Consider the following 17,302-nt stretch of genomic DNA (forward strand, 5'->3'; position numbering starts at 1 on the left):
TGATTTATTTGTCCTGCTGTAAGAACAGTGCCCGTCGCTATTGTTTTCAACAGGGACATTTAGCCGAATAAGTTATTTGGTTGATTATTTGGAAAAGAATGCATTTACTCGTCTGAAGGCAAAAGACGATATGGTTTCTGCTTTCATTCAATTCAGAGATTTGCTCGGTTAAAGGCAAGGTAGAATATGATCCATTCGAAAGTCATTTGGCCGACTAGGTCATTTGGCCGAATAGGACATTTGGGCGAATATGACATTTGGCCGAATAGGTCATTTGGTCGAATAGGACATTAGGCCAAATAAGACATTTGGCTGAATAGGTTATTTTGCTGAACAGATTATTTAGCTGAATAGGTAATTTTTCATTTTTCACTTCTCGCTGTAAAAAGTGGGAAGCACGAAGTGAGTAGTGAGATGTCTCGCAACTCACATCGCGCTTCTCACTATGTAGGGAGTAGTATCACTTCTCACTTCACACTACTCACTTTTAGCAATAAGAAGTGAGAAATGAGGAGTGAGAAGTGAGACGTCCTACTTCTCACTGTGAAAAGTGAGTAGTGTGAAGTGAGTAGTGGGTCGTCTCACTACTCACTTCTCTCTTCTCATTTCTCATTTCTCACTTTTCAAATGACATGTTTGGTCAAATGTCCTATTCGGCTGGATGACTTTCGGACAGATGTGTTTCGGCCTAATGGTTTGTTTTGACCTAGTGGCATTCAGCCAAATGACTTTCGGCCGAATGGGTTTCGGCCAAATTGACCTTCCCCCTTCTTTCAAAGGATGCATCTTCGCGACGGACGGCGTGTAGAAAATATATGTTTGCGCCTGAATGCTGGCAGCGGCGTGTAGAAAATAAGCCACTGCATGTGATTGATTGCTAAGTGTATAATTTTAGGATATTAACTCATTCATTTTCCTGCGCAGCGTATGACGTAAGATTTGCATTGTGTAAAAGGATTGGATGGAAAGAAAAGAAAAATAGCTTCACACTGCCCTCTTTTTAACATTAACATTGGACAGCGTGGTACGCAGTTTGGTGAAATCACAATTATTATATAAATACCGGTTGAAAATGTCGATTTATGAAAATTAAAAATACTTGTTTGGATACACGCGGAAATATACATAATTGCATGCATATGAAACTACAAACCAGATATTATAAATCCTGTGAGAGTTTTCTTGCCCCAATTTGTCCCTTTGTCGCATATGAAGTCTTCAAATATCGCTATTTTCGACCCAAAATCGCCGATAACAAGTCATGTTAGCAAAAAAAAAAACAACCCTTTGTATCTTCCAGAAAGTGATCTATTTTGATTATATATACATGTTTGAAAAACATTGTATTGACATAAAACTGTTAGTTTTGAAAATATCTTTAAAAACTGCTGTTTTAGGGTTTGTGATGAATGGACAGTGTCCTCAGCCGTTGAATTCATAATAAATACTATATATAATAGCCCTGTTTGTCTGTCCGGTGACTAGCCAACCAGACGCAGCACGCGGGGAAATTCTCACAAAAAAATAAATATTTGACACAACCTTAGACGACCAGACACAGCATTTGATGAATTAAATCACAGACAACAGACGTTGAAAATTTTGATTTTATTTAAATGCATGAATTAATGAACCGTTTATATTGAAGAAAAAAACTTGCCTCGGGCGATACTGCGTCCACAAATTAACTAGTTCATAATAAATTACACTACAATTTTGCCAAAGACACCATATTTATAAATCGTCTATTAAAGAAATTAAATTTTGCAGTGCCAGTGCCATATTAGAGGATCAAGTAAACTCTAAAGAAAAACGTATGTATGGGGAATCACTCGTAAGAACAGCCTATGATTAATAGAATGAAACCTTCAATATCTGTTTTTTCGATTATTTGGTCTGTCGATCTTTCGTCATTTGGACCTTTTGATCCAGTTATTTTTTCAGCCTTTTCCTCCAACCTTTTGTCCCAGTTATGTTTTACCTTCTTTTCCTTTCGACCCTTTTGACCCTCGTCTTTTTGTCCTTTCGGTCTTACGACCTTTTGACACAGATTCGCGTGGTTGGAGTTTCCGGGGAATCCTCGAGTCTCTTTGAAACGTGCAGAGGGTTACGGCAAGATGATGATCTTTCGTGTCTGCTATGCAACATCGCTTGGGAGGAGGTAATATGAAGGGGGTATGATTTTCACGAAGTCCTTTTAGCTATTTGGATTTGCCGACGAGATCGATAGTATGGCTCGTAACTTTGAAAAGATGGAGGAAGCCTACATCAGACTGAAAAATAAAGTTAAATGGATTGGACAAGTCAGCAACACAAAAGTATTGCGTACTATGTATGGCGGAGTACAGATGGAAGAGGCAAATGAACCACGATTTGCCAACAGTTGTTGGGTAGGGAGAACCATCCATCGTTCACACCGCGAAAATCGGAATACTGCGGTGGGCGTGGCACGTAGCCAGAATGTCGAACAATAAACCGGAGAAAATAATTTTCAACAACGATACGACGGACACAACAAGGCGAGGTGCGCAGCGAGTAAGGTGAATCGATCAGGTGGAAGACGATTTGCGGACCCTCCGCAGACTTCTGGGCTGGCGACATGCAGCCATGGACCGAGTTGAATGAAGAAAACTTTATGTACTGCACAGGCCACCCCGGCCTTAGCCTGAGACAACAAAAAATCGTTCACCTATCGATCTTTCTCTGGGGCTAGCTTTGGAAGATAAACGAAAATCGTGTCTATTAGACGAAATTCCTTTTTCGTTTCATCGTTTATACCTCTCACTCATTTTTCGAGAGAATTATCGCAAAACAATTATAAAAATTGCATGGAAATTTTGCAACTCTAGCTATATCATCACGCTGTCTTTACGTACACTAAGTGAGCATTAAGAACCTTGTTGATAGGCGCTCGTCGGATTGAATAGCTATTTTAACATGGTTTGTAAAAAAACAAAAAAAAAATTGGTATCACGTTTACGTTTTTGCTTTCCTGAGAAAAGCACATGCTTCTGAGCGTTCTCTTTTTGTACCTGCTTCTGAATGTTCCTCAATAAATATCAATTTATCAATTTATGAAACAAATCAGAAAAATAAGAATATTTTCATATCATATAATTTGTAATTGTTACATTTTCAATATTGAAGAAAATTTGTTTCAAGTACCATAAATACATTCAAGTTACAAACAATTTTCAGATCGCACCGGAAAACAGTTTGTCATAAACTAACTTACCTAAATGGGCTTGGTCTAACCGCTTCTTCGGTTTATGTACAGACGCGTAGGAATCGCCGCAGAACTCCTGCCGCGACGGGTTCTGACTCTGGCGGAGCGTGTGCTGGTATTCGTCTTCAACACCGCCGCCACCGCCGCCGCCGCCGTGCTGACTTGGGGTCGTCACCAGGTGCGGATAGCTGGCGTAGTCGTCGACCGTACCGTAGGCGGGGTGCGCTAGCGGATCATACCCGTACGATAGTCCCGCCGCGCTGCTGCTGGTGGTGGCCGTCACCGGTGCCGGTCGTTCCGCGTAGTGCAGCGTTCCGGTGTTGGCGGCGGCGGCAGCCTGCGCTGCCGACATCTTCAGCTGCCAGATCGAATCCTGTGAATTGACGCTGCCTCCGTTGTTTGAATTGGCATAGTTGTTATCCGCATAACCCATTGTTACCCCTGCGAAAAGAAATCGTGGAAAAGAACAAAACGCAAGAACGGCATTGAGCAATTAGTATTCTGGTTGGTTGTTGTACAAGCGATTGGAGGATGTTCGACAAATAGCTATACGACAACTAATTTCATTCATTACGGGTAATTCTACGAACGGGAAAATATCCTTTCCTTTTCTCTATTCATGTGCACTAAACTACCCGCCAAGGCGGCTAAACGGAAGCAGGGTGGAAAGTGAAAAACGGCTTAAGCGTATTCCTATGGGCAACAACTATAAAACACAATTAGTCTTTCCCGTATTATGGCCGTGCTGTTAACATTAAATCATAAAATCCAATTTTCCGAGCCAGTTTGCCGGTCGTTTTCCGAGCTCGTTCTGTGTTCTCTTGATTTCTACCCAGTTTTTTTATGTCCCCGTGGAATCCATTCCCTAGTAGTTCTAGAACTATTATACGTATGGCGAGCTGCCACCTCGTCGTTCTTTTTTTTTCTATTATTCCCTCATCGGTTCCATCCGACTCCACAATTCCTTCGTCGGCCATTAGGCAAGAATGATGGCGATGACTAAGATGAAGGTGGTCCGGGGGAAAAAGGAGAGATTAGTTATGCATTTCTCGTACAGTTTAATTGCTTTGCTTATCCTGGGAGCGTAGTTTGACTTCGGGACGCGGACGCGGAACGTCAAGGATGGCTGCGAGCATTAGTTGTTGGCTGTTGGCTCGGTACCGATCCGTTTCCGTCGTCGCTTTTGCTTAGGAGGTGGCACTGTGGGTGGTGCTGGTGCGAACGAACGCTTGACGGTCACTTCGGGTGATTTTATTTATGAACTGAATATTTTTTTACATGCTAAGTAATTTTACCGCTTCCTTCTATACTGTGCCCAGTTTTTAACGAGAGAGGACGATGTTGATTAGTGGCGGTTGGAGCGCGACCATAAGGTGGTTTTAGTTTTTATCGAGCAGTTAAGTGACAAATTGGAGTACTGGGTGGTGTAAAAGATTGGGGAAAAAAGTTTTTGCGTGAGTTTTGTGTGAACCAAATTAGTCTGTCCAATCCAGTTCAGAATGAGTAATAGTCTACTAATATACTATATTGTATATTGTATATTTATATTTTTTTATTTAAATTGTATTTTACATTGATATTTATATTATTTTTTCCATTCATTTTTTAAATATTTAATTCCCCTGCCCTTGGACTCTGGCTATTTATTGCAATTTAAGAAAGTAATAAATTAAAACAAATCAAATAAATTATTGAATTATTAGTTCCGGATATTCTACTGTCAGTTGATATAATAACCAATTTCAATTCATATTCATTTTTAGAAAGTTGTCAGAAATGGATTTGAATATTTAAACATATGAAGAATTTAGTGATAACGTGCTTCATTTGTTATCGATTACAAAGCACTCGAAAACTAATTATTCTAAGCTCTGGAAGTTAGGAATTGCCGTACCATGCGTCTCCATATGATCGTTGGTAATCTTCTACATGAAAAAAAACATGATGTGGGACATGAAAGCTCGTCTGCCTTTCATTAAACTTATATGAAGTGTTCTGTTTAGCTTGTCCACGGTTACGAATTCAATACTCTTTTATGACTGACGCGACAACGAAAGCGTCGTTTGGTTGCCTGTCCCTAGTTAGCCTTGTGAGAAAACTCGTAGGATTGCCATTCCTGAAATGGTAAGATCAGTTCACGGTCTAGCCCAAGTTATTTTCGGTGGAAAACATTCTCGATTCCATGGGTGCGGAAAGCACATTGGATACATTTTAATGTGCTTTCCGCACCCTATACGTAGTCATGTAATAACAAGCATGGCAAAAGCTTTACATAAATAACTGTGCAAATGCTAATAGAACACTAACTTAGACAGTAGGCCAAGTTCCAGTTTTGAATGTGGAGCCATTAACTCTTTCGGGACGAATGCGTCATATATGCCCAGCGTTTTAGACAGACTTTGAAAAATCACAGAAGAAAGCTGGCCCCACTTTCTTCAGCAAAATGTCCATCAGATGTCGGCTTCATAGGAGACATATCGGAGGTCAAGTTTGACTATACCCTGAAGTTCCAGATACCAAAAACCTTAGAAAGATTTCGCTTCTGAGAGCATGCAGATGATTCTGTATCCCATACCCAACAAACCCATATCAAACAAAAATTCTAAACACCCAATCAAATTTAGTCATCTTGGTTGTTGAGATAGTGAACAATCTTCAGGAATACGAGATGCTCAAGGTTCTCCAAAACGTTCTCGAGCTCAGCTCAACCAAGAATTTTACAATGTCCTCATCATCCGCATCATGCATTCAAAAAAATTGTAAACCTAATTTTTATGAATACGAGATGTCCAAGGTACTCTAAAACGTTCTCGAGTTTAGCTCAAGGATCTACTAGATTATCAACGCTTTTGCAATGTTTTATCTTCGGCATATACCCAATCCGGTTCAATATGCATATGCGTATAAATATCAATAAATGTCATATAAATGTTTTCTTGAATACGATGAATTCATGGTACTCTAAACCTTTGGCGATTTCAGTTCAAAGTATCTACCGGTCAATCATAACTTTTGCAATGTCCCTATCCTCAGTGTACCCAAACCAGTTCAAAAAATATTTGATCCTTATTTCCATGAACATAAGAAGACCAAGGTCCTCCAAAATGATCTTGAGTTAAGATCAAGATATCCACCAAATGCATAATAACTAAGGAGGTGTTTGTGTTAGGCAATGTTCATTCGAATATGGCTGCGGATTTTGTTTTGTTTGTTGGGGCGTAAAGCCACTGCGATCACAGACTTGAATAATTGCATCAAGCAATATGACTTCCAGGATATTTTAACCAACCGTTAAGGCCTGCAATGGCTAGTACAAGTTATGATTGAAGCCATATATGTAAGCTCGGCTGGCACGGAAAATGCTGGGTAAAGCGTACTATTGTTACTTCGCGAACCAGAAGGAATAAAATAGACCCCATCTCGCGGTCCTTATAGCCTCTTACCCAGCAACTCCTAGCCCTACCTCCTCATGGTGCTGACCGGGATGCGAGCAACCTTAGGGAAGATCGAGTAACCAACCCTGGTGGGATCTATGGTCGTATGCTGACAGGGAAGGGATAGTTTGCTCCTCTCCGGAGGCTCCTCTCAACAAGAGAGTACGATCTGGAATCATCGGCGAAGACCACTGCGACGAAAAGGGACTAGCGATTGTAAATTCGGTTAGTGGAACTGCAAATCTCTCAACTTCATCGGAAGCACACGCATACTCGCCGATGTACTCAAGGATCGTGGATTCGGCATCGTAGCGCTGCAGGAGGTTTGTTGGAAGGGATCAATGGTGCGAACGTTTAGAGGTAATCATACCATCTACCAGAGCTGCGGCAACACACGAGCTGGGAACAGCTTTCATAGTGATGGATGCAAAGGCGCGTGATTGGGTGGTGGCCGATCAATGAAAAAATGGGCAGGTTGAGGATCAAAGGCCGGTTCTTCAACTTCAGCATAATCAACGTCCATAGCCCACACTCCGGAAACACTGATGATGATAAGGACGCATTCTACGCGCAGCTGGAACGTGAGTACGACAGCTGCCCAAGCCACGACGTCAAAATCATCATAGGAGATTTGAACGCTCAGGTTGGCCAAGAGGAGGAGTTTAGACCGACTATTGGGAAGTTCAGCGCTCACCGGCTGACGAACGAAAACGGCCTACGACTAATTGTTTTCGTCGCCTCCAAGAATATGGCCGTTCGCAGCACCTACTTCCAACACAGCCTTCCGTATCGGTACACCTGGAGATCACCACTGCAGACTGAATCACAAATCGACCACGTTCTGATTGATGGACGGCGCTCCTCCGACACTATCGACGTCAGGACATATCGTGGCGCCAACATCAACAACATCTGGTGATGCGCCCAAAACTATCCCTCATCAACAATGCTCGGTATCGACAACCGCCGCGGTACGACCTAGAGCGACTGAAGCAACCTGATGTCGCCACTGCATACGCGCAGCATCTCGAGGCAGCTTTGCCGGAAGAGGATGAGCTCGAGGGGTCCCTCTTGAGGACTGCTGGAATACAGTTAAAGCAGCAATTAACGACGCAGCGGAGAACAACGTCGGGAATGTGGGACGAAGTCGACGGAACGATTGGTTCGACGAACATTCTGGAGGAGAAGGACGCAGTGCGGGCGGTCGCGTTGCAGCTAGGGCTTCCATTCCCGGAAACGATTTCCCGGGATTCCCGATTCCCGGGATTTATGTATCAGTTTCCCGAATTTCCCGGGAAATGAACATACTAAAATGTTTTGTAATAATTGTCTTATTTTTTTTAATTTGATGATAACGGATTTTGGGGTATCAATTACATTTTTTACTAGCATCATCTCACTATTTATTTCACTTTTGAAGTTTAGGAACTGAAAATGCTACAGAATCATACGGCATTCCAACACGTGTTAAAGGGAGGCGAGACAAAGAACCAGTTTGTATCTATCGTTCGTTTACTCAGTAAGTCCAAACGTCAGTAAGCGTTGTGAAGTCGAATTAAAAAAAAAAATTTAGTGTCTGTGGTGAAAAAGCTGACTAGCTACCAACCCTAGTAGCACAATCCAGACCAATTTGGTTGCAGCAACTCAAATGTGACTAAATTCGGTTGTATAGGGGTTACAGTAACTTTTGTGCAACATGTGTGCTACTCGGGAATGTTCACAGATATTCAGGCAATAGCAGTGATCACTTTAGCAGGTTTGTCCTATTATTGTCAAAGGTTTTTTAAGACCTTGAATCCTTTTTGATTCAACTCCCGAACATAGCAGACTCAGACATATTCCGAAGACTCGTTTGTATTTTGAGATATTTCTGAAATATTTCATTTGAATATACATATTATAATATTGGTGGGCCATCAACAGAACTTGATGGAAAAACAGATTTTAGGTCTTTAGTATGCGATCATTACAACTGTGTTACAACAAATACTCGCAAAACTTTTGCAATTTGATGCGTTTCAGGTGCTGTTCGGCATTTCAAGCAAAGTTTGACTGAAAAAATGTTATATTCAGGATCATTAAAGTACGACAAACAAGCACACGCCTGAAAGCTCTTTTTTTATTTCGAATGGAAGAATTCTCATTTCAAATATTTCATTCATCTGCTTTAAATACATTCAAAGTCGAAGTGGACGTACATGAATAAAAATGGTTTATACTTCAAAGTTGACCAGAAGATTCTATGCACTAAAACAAGTCGTCGAGTATAAGAATAGTTAATGTTAGGAATATTTTGGCGATAATAGAAGAGACTCCCTCGAAGCCGTCGTTGTCCAAAAATGGAAAAAAATGTAAATACAACCTGAAAAAGTTTTGAAAAAAATATGGAAAAGTAGCGCAGCTCATCAGGACAATGCATATCTTACTCTAGAGCCAGAGCAGATGCTGATACTTATGACATGGCGAACGTTTTGTAGAAGGAGTTAACGCTTTTCGAACTGAACAAAAACTTTCTCAGCTTTCAACAACTCTTTCAACATTTGAGGACAAAATAGCAAGCATCCCTGATGTCGAATGTATATTTTCAAAATCATATTTTACGGCAAAATTTAAACTACGATTTTGAATTAGTTTCGAAAATTTCCCGGGATCCCGGGAAATCCCGGGAAATTATTATTTCATTTCTCGTTTCCCGGGAAGTTGATTCCCGGGAAAAATGGAAGCCCTAGTTGCAGCAAGGTACCCGGCAGAACGTGGAACGCTATAGACTGAAGCGGAGACAGCAGACCCACCTTTTTCAGGAAAAGAAACGCCACCTGGAAGAAGCGGAGTGCAAGGAGATGGAACAGCTGTGCCGATCTCAAGAAACACGCAAGTTCTATCAGGAGCTCAACGCATCTCGCAAAGGCTTCGTGCCGCGAGCCGAAATGTACAGGGATAAGAATGGGAGCATCTTGACGGACGAACGTGTGGTGATCGAAAGGTGGAAGCAGCACTACGAGGAACATTTGAATGGCGCTGAGAGTACAGGCAGCGGAGGAGATGACTACGTCAGTTCAGCGGACGATGGAAGCCAACCAGCCCCCACCTTGAGGGAAGTTAAGGATGCCATCCAACAGCTTAAGACTAATAAAGCAGCTGGTAAGAATGTTATCGGAGCTGAGCTCATCAAGATGGGCCCGGAAAAGTTAGCCACTTGCCTGCACAAACTGATAGTCAGAATCTGGGAAACTGAACAGCTACCGAAACAGTGGAAGGTTATATGCCCCATCTATAAGAAAGGCGACAAGCTGGAGTGTGAGAACTTTCGAGCGATCACCATCCTTAATGCCGCCTACCAAGTGATATCCCAGATTATCTTCCGTCGTCTGTCACCATTAGTGAAAGAGTTGGTGGGAAATTATCAATATTCGTGGACGGCCGCTCGATAACGGACCAGATCTTTACTGTACGGCAAATCCTTCGAAAATGCCGTGATTACCAGGTCCCAACGCTCCATCTGTTCGTTGAGTTCAAGGCGGCATACGACAGTATAGACCGCGTAGAGCTATGGAAAATTATGGACGAGAACAGCTTCCCTGGGAAGCTCACCAAACTGATCAAAGCAACGGTGGATGGTGTGCAAAACTGTGTGAAGATTTCGGGCGAACACTCCAGTTCGTTCGAATCGCGCCGGGGACTAAGACAAGGTGATGGACTTTCGTGCCTGTTGTTCAACATTGCGCTAGAAGGTGTCATACGGAGAGCCGGGGTACGATTTTCAACAGATCCAGTCAATTTATTTGTTTCGCGGATGACATGGACATTGTCGGCCGAACATTTGCAAAGGTGGCAGAACTGTATACCCGCCTGAAACGTGAAGCAACAAAAGTTGGACTGGTGGTGAATGCATCGAAGACAAAGTACATGCTTGTGGGCGGAACCGAGCGTGACCGGGCCCGCTTGGGAAGCAGTGTTACCTTAGACGGGGATACCTTCGAGGTGGTTGAGGAATTCGTCTACCTTGGATCCTTCCTAACGGCTGATAGCAATGTTAGACGTGAAATACGAAGGCGCATCATCTGTGGAAGTTGGGCCTACTACGGGCTCCAGAAGAAACTGCGGCCGAAAAAGATTCGCCACCGCACCAAATGTGTCATGTACAAGACGCTAATAAGATTGGTTGTCCTCTACGGACACGAAACATGGACAATGCTCGAGGAGGACTTGCAAGCACTCGGAGTATTCGAGAGACGGGTGCTTAGGACCATCTTTGGCGGCGTGCAAGAAGACGGTGTGTGGCGGCGAAGAATGAACCACGAGCTCGCCCAGCTCTACGGCGAACCCAGTATCCAGAAGGCCGGCTAAAGCCGGAAGGGTACGATGGGCAGGACATGTTGCAAAAATGCCGGACAGCAACCCTGCAAAGATGGCGTTCGCTTTCGATCCGGCAGGTACGAGACGGCGTGGAGCACAGTGAGCGAGGTGGGCAGACCAGGTGCAAAACGACTTGGCGAGCGTGGGGCGCATTCGAGGATGGAGAGATGCGGCCTCGAACCGTGCATTGTGGCGTCAAATTGTTGATTCAGTGTTATCTGTTAAGATGTAAACTAAATAAATGAAATGAATGTATGCTCAATGTACCTACTGGGGTATTATATCTAACATCATTCATAAGTTGGATCATTGAATAGCTCAAATGATCTGAGCTCCAGAACATTTTGAAAGATTAAGAAAGGTTTGCAATAAAGTCGATATCGAAATGTGGAACAGAAGTTCCTTGAAAAATGGTTAGAATGAAGCCTCAAAGGAATCGAGAAAATATTTTAGTATGGCATCATTTGTTTCCACCAGTCGACATCGAGTCTTAGAACATCGACTCATGGAGGGTCCACTGTAGCTTGTGAAAGAAATTAGTGAAATCCTACCAGCTCGATGGAATTGCTGGGATGTTTAGTGATGCACGGATGTATCATAAAGGACTTGGATGAACGAGTAGATCGTATGTTATGAACTCTAGAACGTTTTGGAGAACGGAAGAGGTCTGTAGTAGCTAAGCTTTTAAAGTAATGAGCAAAATCTAATCGGCTCAAAGGATCTGTTGCGATGTTCAACGTTGCACGAATACATCGTTCAAGGCTTGATTCATCGACTAGATCACATGTTCTGAACTTCAGGACGTTTTGAAGAACAAAAAAGATCTATATAGTAGCTTGTAAAAGTAATGAGTAAAGTCCTATCGACTCAATGGACCTTCAACGATGCACGGACATACCGCTTTCAACTCTGTGGATTAAATGAATATGATTAATTTATCGACTAGTCATTCTTATTTGAACATATATATTCAAATGATTTAGAATATTTTAAAACAAAGCATAACATCCTTTCATGACTGAGTAAAAGGCGCTTTGTTCTCTGTCTTATCGATCACGGCCTTATGCAGTACTGATCCTGAGATATCGTATAGGAGGCGAATGTCCTCTGTTGTTGCGACTTTTACTATTTCGTCGGCGAGAGAGTCCGCTCTCGCTGCACTGTTTGTCCCGTCGATATGAGCGCTTAACTTCCATTTTCAGAGCCGAGTATCATTTACGAGCTAAGAATCCGCCTCAGCTTCTGCAATGCCTCTACAAGTCCAAGTTCCAGGGCCTGCTTTTCAACTTAGTATTCTATTAGCATTTCCTCAACTCGTCATCTCCGGATTGGAAATCCTACACTTTTGCTCGCAAAGCTACTGGAGACTCCGTTCCATAATCATATAATATTGGATTTCGGTAAGACTGCGAAGCCTAAATCTGGCAACAATTATCTTTGGCAGCAAAATAAAATTTCCTTAAAAAATTAGAAATTCTCCATAAAAAATAGGAAATTGCCAATAAAGAAATCAGGGTATAAGCAACAAATAAATATTAGGTTTCCACAAATAATGCAAAATTTCCATAAACAATTGAAATTTTAATAAAAGAAGAATTTTCCATGAAGAAATCAAAATGTTCCAATGAAAAAAAAACACAAAAATTTTCGTACATAAATCAAATACACATTTTTTCATAAAATAAAACTTCCCACAAAATAATCAATAAAGAGCAATAAAAAATTAAGAAAATTTCCTTAAAAAATACAAAAAGCAATAAAATTGATTCAATTTTCCATGAACAATAAACCCTTTTAAAGAATGGGTCATCTATGGAAAAAATGCTCAGTTTTATTGCTTTTTTATATTTATTTATGTAAATTTCATATTTTTCTATTGCTCGTTATTGATTTGTTCGTGGAAAGTTTTTAATTTTTTGTGAAAAAAAATAAATATTTTGTGAAAAATTTTAGAATGGTTTATTGCTAATATTGATTTGATTATGAAAATTTTGTATTTTTTTCAATGAAACATTTTGATTGCTTCATGCTTGATTTGCCCAATCGTGCCATGTTCTTTACTGTTGTATCTGCACAGTCAAGCGAGTCCACATTGCTTATTATCAAGAACTTACATGTGACGGTTGGGCAAATCAAGCATCCGAATGATATTCAATTTGCAAAAAGAGCTAACCACGGTGGAGGTTGGTACTCGGATTCTAATGGCTTTACCACAAACGTGACATTGAAGTGGTCTTGTTGTGTAAGGGTTATCACGCTTATCTAGAGAGTAGGAGGTTGAGGGTTTCGAGTCTCTCCAAGACACGCGAATTCTTTTTCGCAAATTGTGTCCATTTCGAAACATGTGTTGTACGCACAGCCAAAATATTCAACAAAAAAATAATGTTTTTGACATCTTGAATATAGCTTCCGGGGAATAGCGATTCAAATTCAGCCACTTCATGCCAGATAAGACACGGAGCCTCACCTCTTTGGTGAATATACACTCGATCGGGTCAGATTAGTTAATTGACATGATGAGTTGCTTTCAGTTTGGTGTAACGCGTAGTTGACCTGGTTGACAATGAACTGAACTTTAGATTAGTTTGGAGATCATAGAACATGTGCTTTAGATACAACTGAATTGTGAATTATACGCATGGTACAATAGTTATTGTTGTGTTATCTAAAAACTATGATTAATCCACCTAGCGGTGGTGATGCCTTTCTCGTACATCGTAAAATTTATTGAAAAAATCACATAAGGAAGGTCAAAAAAGCACTTTAGGAGAATAGATAGCATTTTTGCCTTTCTCGTATACTAAGTATACGGAAAGGCTATAGAACTGCTCCAAAACCGAACTTTTTATAGAAGGCTCGGAGACCCATAGTGTTATATACCAATCGACTCAGTTCGACGAATTGAGGTGATGTCTGTATGTGTGTATGTGTGTGTGTCTGTGTACAAAAATGTGAGACACGTTTTTGGGAATTTAGCATTATCCGATTTGCTCGGAACAAGTTGCAGTCGACGAGGAATGCAGTCCCATTGGTTCCTATTTTAAGTTAGATCGATCGAACTTTGCGTTTCGAAGTTATGGCCAAAAACTGTTTTTACGTTAAAAAAAGCAAAATACCTTATGTTGGATTTGAACTCGTGATCTCAAGATCGGGAAGCGGTTACCACACCACAGCACCATCAATACACACTATATGCGACAAGAGATATATAAAGATAAATCATCGAATTGCTGAAAGTCAGACATGACAACTTTTTTCATGTCTTATTGCTAGCATGTGCTAAGGAAAGCACAAATACCTACCATGAGTAAATACTCCACATAACAGAAATTTAAAAAAGCATCGTGCTTTGTCCAACGCTCTCCCGTACGAATGCGCCTGAGAGAAGGAATGGAAATGTGCCGTCGCTCAGTGGCGTGCTTCCATGCAAATGCCAGACTAAACCTACGATTGCCCTTAAATTTAACCAAGCAGTAATTTTGTAACGTTGAATTCATTTTAAAATTTAAATAGTTATCCAACATATGCTATGCTATCCAAAGACTGAATTAGGATCTGCAGCCACAGTAGCGTCTCCATTCTAACCTTGAAACAGTTAGTTTCCCGCTTTGGCGCAGCAAGGTGCAATTGACCAAACTAACAACAACCGTTAAGTAGACAAAATTTATATTTCAATGCATGATATCATATCTTTCCGAATCTTTCCCGAAAAAAGTTTAGTCAAATTTACTTTTCCCATACATATTTGTTTAAAAGATGTTTTACAGCATCAACTTGAACCAAGTCACCAAAAATTAAATTTACAAGCTACAATCAACAAATTTAGGAATTAGCTCATTGATTAAAGCCCCAAATGCAATATAACGGAACGGCGACGGAAACGGCAAATTTGACAGAATATATATGGGAAAAACTGTCCAATTTTCCGTTTCCGTCGCCGTTCCGTTAAATTGCGTTTGGGGCTTAAATGTGCTAAATTACAATAATATTAGCTTCTCGAAAAAAAAAAAAATGATTTGTTCTAGGTTTTATCCGGGTTTCCGCCACTGGGCATGGACGGCGTAATGTCGCTTAATTTTTCAAAAGGTCCTAAGTAACATTTTTTTCATGAATTAATTTTAATAGCGCAATCAACAGAACAACATGAAAGCTATTGATTGCAGTATTCAAATTAATTCATGAAAAAAATGTTACTTAGGTCCTTTTGAAAAGTTAGGCGAGTAATCATCAGTCCAAGCTTCTATATATAAACAAACAGGTACAGAATTGGAGTACCAACAGTAAAACCACCATGAGTCGATATAGACATCTCAGATATAGACATATGACTCGATAATGACTCATGGAAGCAAATTATGCCACACCAAAATATTTTTTTGGATTACTACTATACAGTACATATGAATATCACTAGTGAGCACATCAAACTGTATTATCTAAATTCATAACTGGCGCCTTATGAATCTTCGATTGATTATTCTACCAACAGTGATTCTAATACGCAGTTGTCTACTCAAATTGTCACACATCGATGGCTGTGTGGTCTACATACCGGCATTCCAATCCTGATGTCCATGGTTCGAATCCAGTTAGTTGCACTTTTTTTTTTAATTGAAGATCATTATTCTTTGAGTGGTTTGAGAAAAATCTAGACGAACATTTCTCGCTTAATTTTTCAAAAGGACCTACGTAACATTTTTTCATGAATTAATTTGAGTACTGCAATCAAAAACTTTCATGTTGTTCAGTTGATTGCGCTATTCAAATTAATTCATGAAAAATGTTATCATTTTGAAAAGTTAAGCGAGATTTCAATTCAAACATTTAAATTTATGATATTAATGGTTTTTGCATATAATAAATGTATTTAAGTACTATGCATTGAAAATTACGACACAATCGATTGTTGCATAGGCTGGTGCATGGGGGTTTCAAACAAAATGCATAATAAAATCACCTCTTGTTCGCCAGGGAAAACGATTCGAGAAGTCCGATTGAGCCGAGATTGGCAGGAAATGCAATTGCCCGGTAGAGATCGACAACTTTTTAATCCAAAGCCAGTAGTCTATAGTGATGATATTGTAGAAACCATCCGCTAATAAACTATAAAATATACGTAAACTTCAGTTACACTTGTGACATATTGGTAACACTTTTACCATGGTACAAATTGTACAACAAGTGTGTCATCTTATACTATGCTGGTACAACGTTAAGTACCATGGCATCCCACGGTTCTTGCACCACAAATGTGCCTTTAGTATAGCAGATGTTATTAGTTAATAAGTAAAACCCATATGCAAAACACAACAAACATCAAAGCTTCATCCTCGGCTTCAAGTACATCTGGCCGCACTAACTATACACAAAACCATAGAAGTTAATACTTTTCGATGTTCCATTTTAATCAAATAGTTATATATTTACTATTTCAGCAAAGTGAATAAGCGCGACGTGAAGACCAGACCTGTTTTTTCGGAAAGCACTTGTTAAAAATCTGTGGCATAAAGCTCAAGTAATAATTTTATTACCCACTTATTGTATAATTCTAATTCTATATGATTACAGTCTGGATTAGTGATTAGTGGTTAGGCAACCAGCCACTGTCCTCCATTCATTCGGTTTTAATGCTTTTGAATAACACAAGTGAGGTGCTGTTCAAATGGCTTATTACCCTATCCCTATGTAAGCACATGCAGGAGCAAACATTTTTAGTTTGGTTTAAATACACAAATACTATTATTTTTAGGAAAAAAAAACATCAGAATTTTGCCATATTGAATATTTGAAAATTTTGGCATTCCTATTCATGAATCACTTTTTTTTTGATAATCAATAATTGAATTATTCATTGGTAGCGGCAGACACTTCATTCCGGTTGAAATAATCACAGCCGTTTGCAGAAAATAAGTATCCGTCGTAGACATTTGCAAGTTAATCTTTTAATCCGTCTATTTTCTTGGGAGTTCTGCGCCTAGTTCGTTAGCACTGATCTGAAGTAAACTAAGTGCATTTGAAATCCCGGTTGGGCCATGATAAAGTTGCAAAGTGCTGCGATCTTGTATAGATATAGCATCGTCGTGTATCCATACGTAGGAAACGAACGGTGTAGCACAGAAATTACACCAAAGTGATACGACAGAGGCCATTAGCTGACTGCTTCTTGATCGCTTCCTCTAAAATTTCATCACGGAACTGAATATAGCTGTAGGTCCACAAGAGAGCGTAGTTATCTGCTTTATGTAAACGGGCACTTCCAAACGACGAATGCGATTGATCTATACAA

General features: G+C 40.3%; 1 protein-coding gene across 2 annotated transcripts in view; it reads right to left on the reverse strand.

Moving 5' to 3' along the window:
• LOC134212064 (hemicentin-1-like) overlaps positions 1-17,302 on the reverse strand; it is a 707,443-nt gene that overhangs the window by 19,384 nt on the left and 670,757 nt on the right. For both annotated transcript variants that reach the window (XM_062689571.1, XM_062689570.1), the window contains one exon: positions 3,236-3,667. In XM_062689571.1, coding sequence (XP_062545555.1) covers positions 3,236-3,667 — 432 coding nt within the window. The remainder of the gene's footprint in view (positions 1-3,235; positions 3,668-17,302) is intronic.

Source organism: Armigeres subalbatus, chromosome 2, assembly GCF_024139115.2.
Source record: "Armigeres subalbatus isolate Guangzhou_Male chromosome 2, GZ_Asu_2, whole genome shotgun sequence".
Taxonomy (NCBI): domain Eukaryota; kingdom Metazoa; phylum Arthropoda; class Insecta; order Diptera; family Culicidae; genus Armigeres; species Armigeres subalbatus.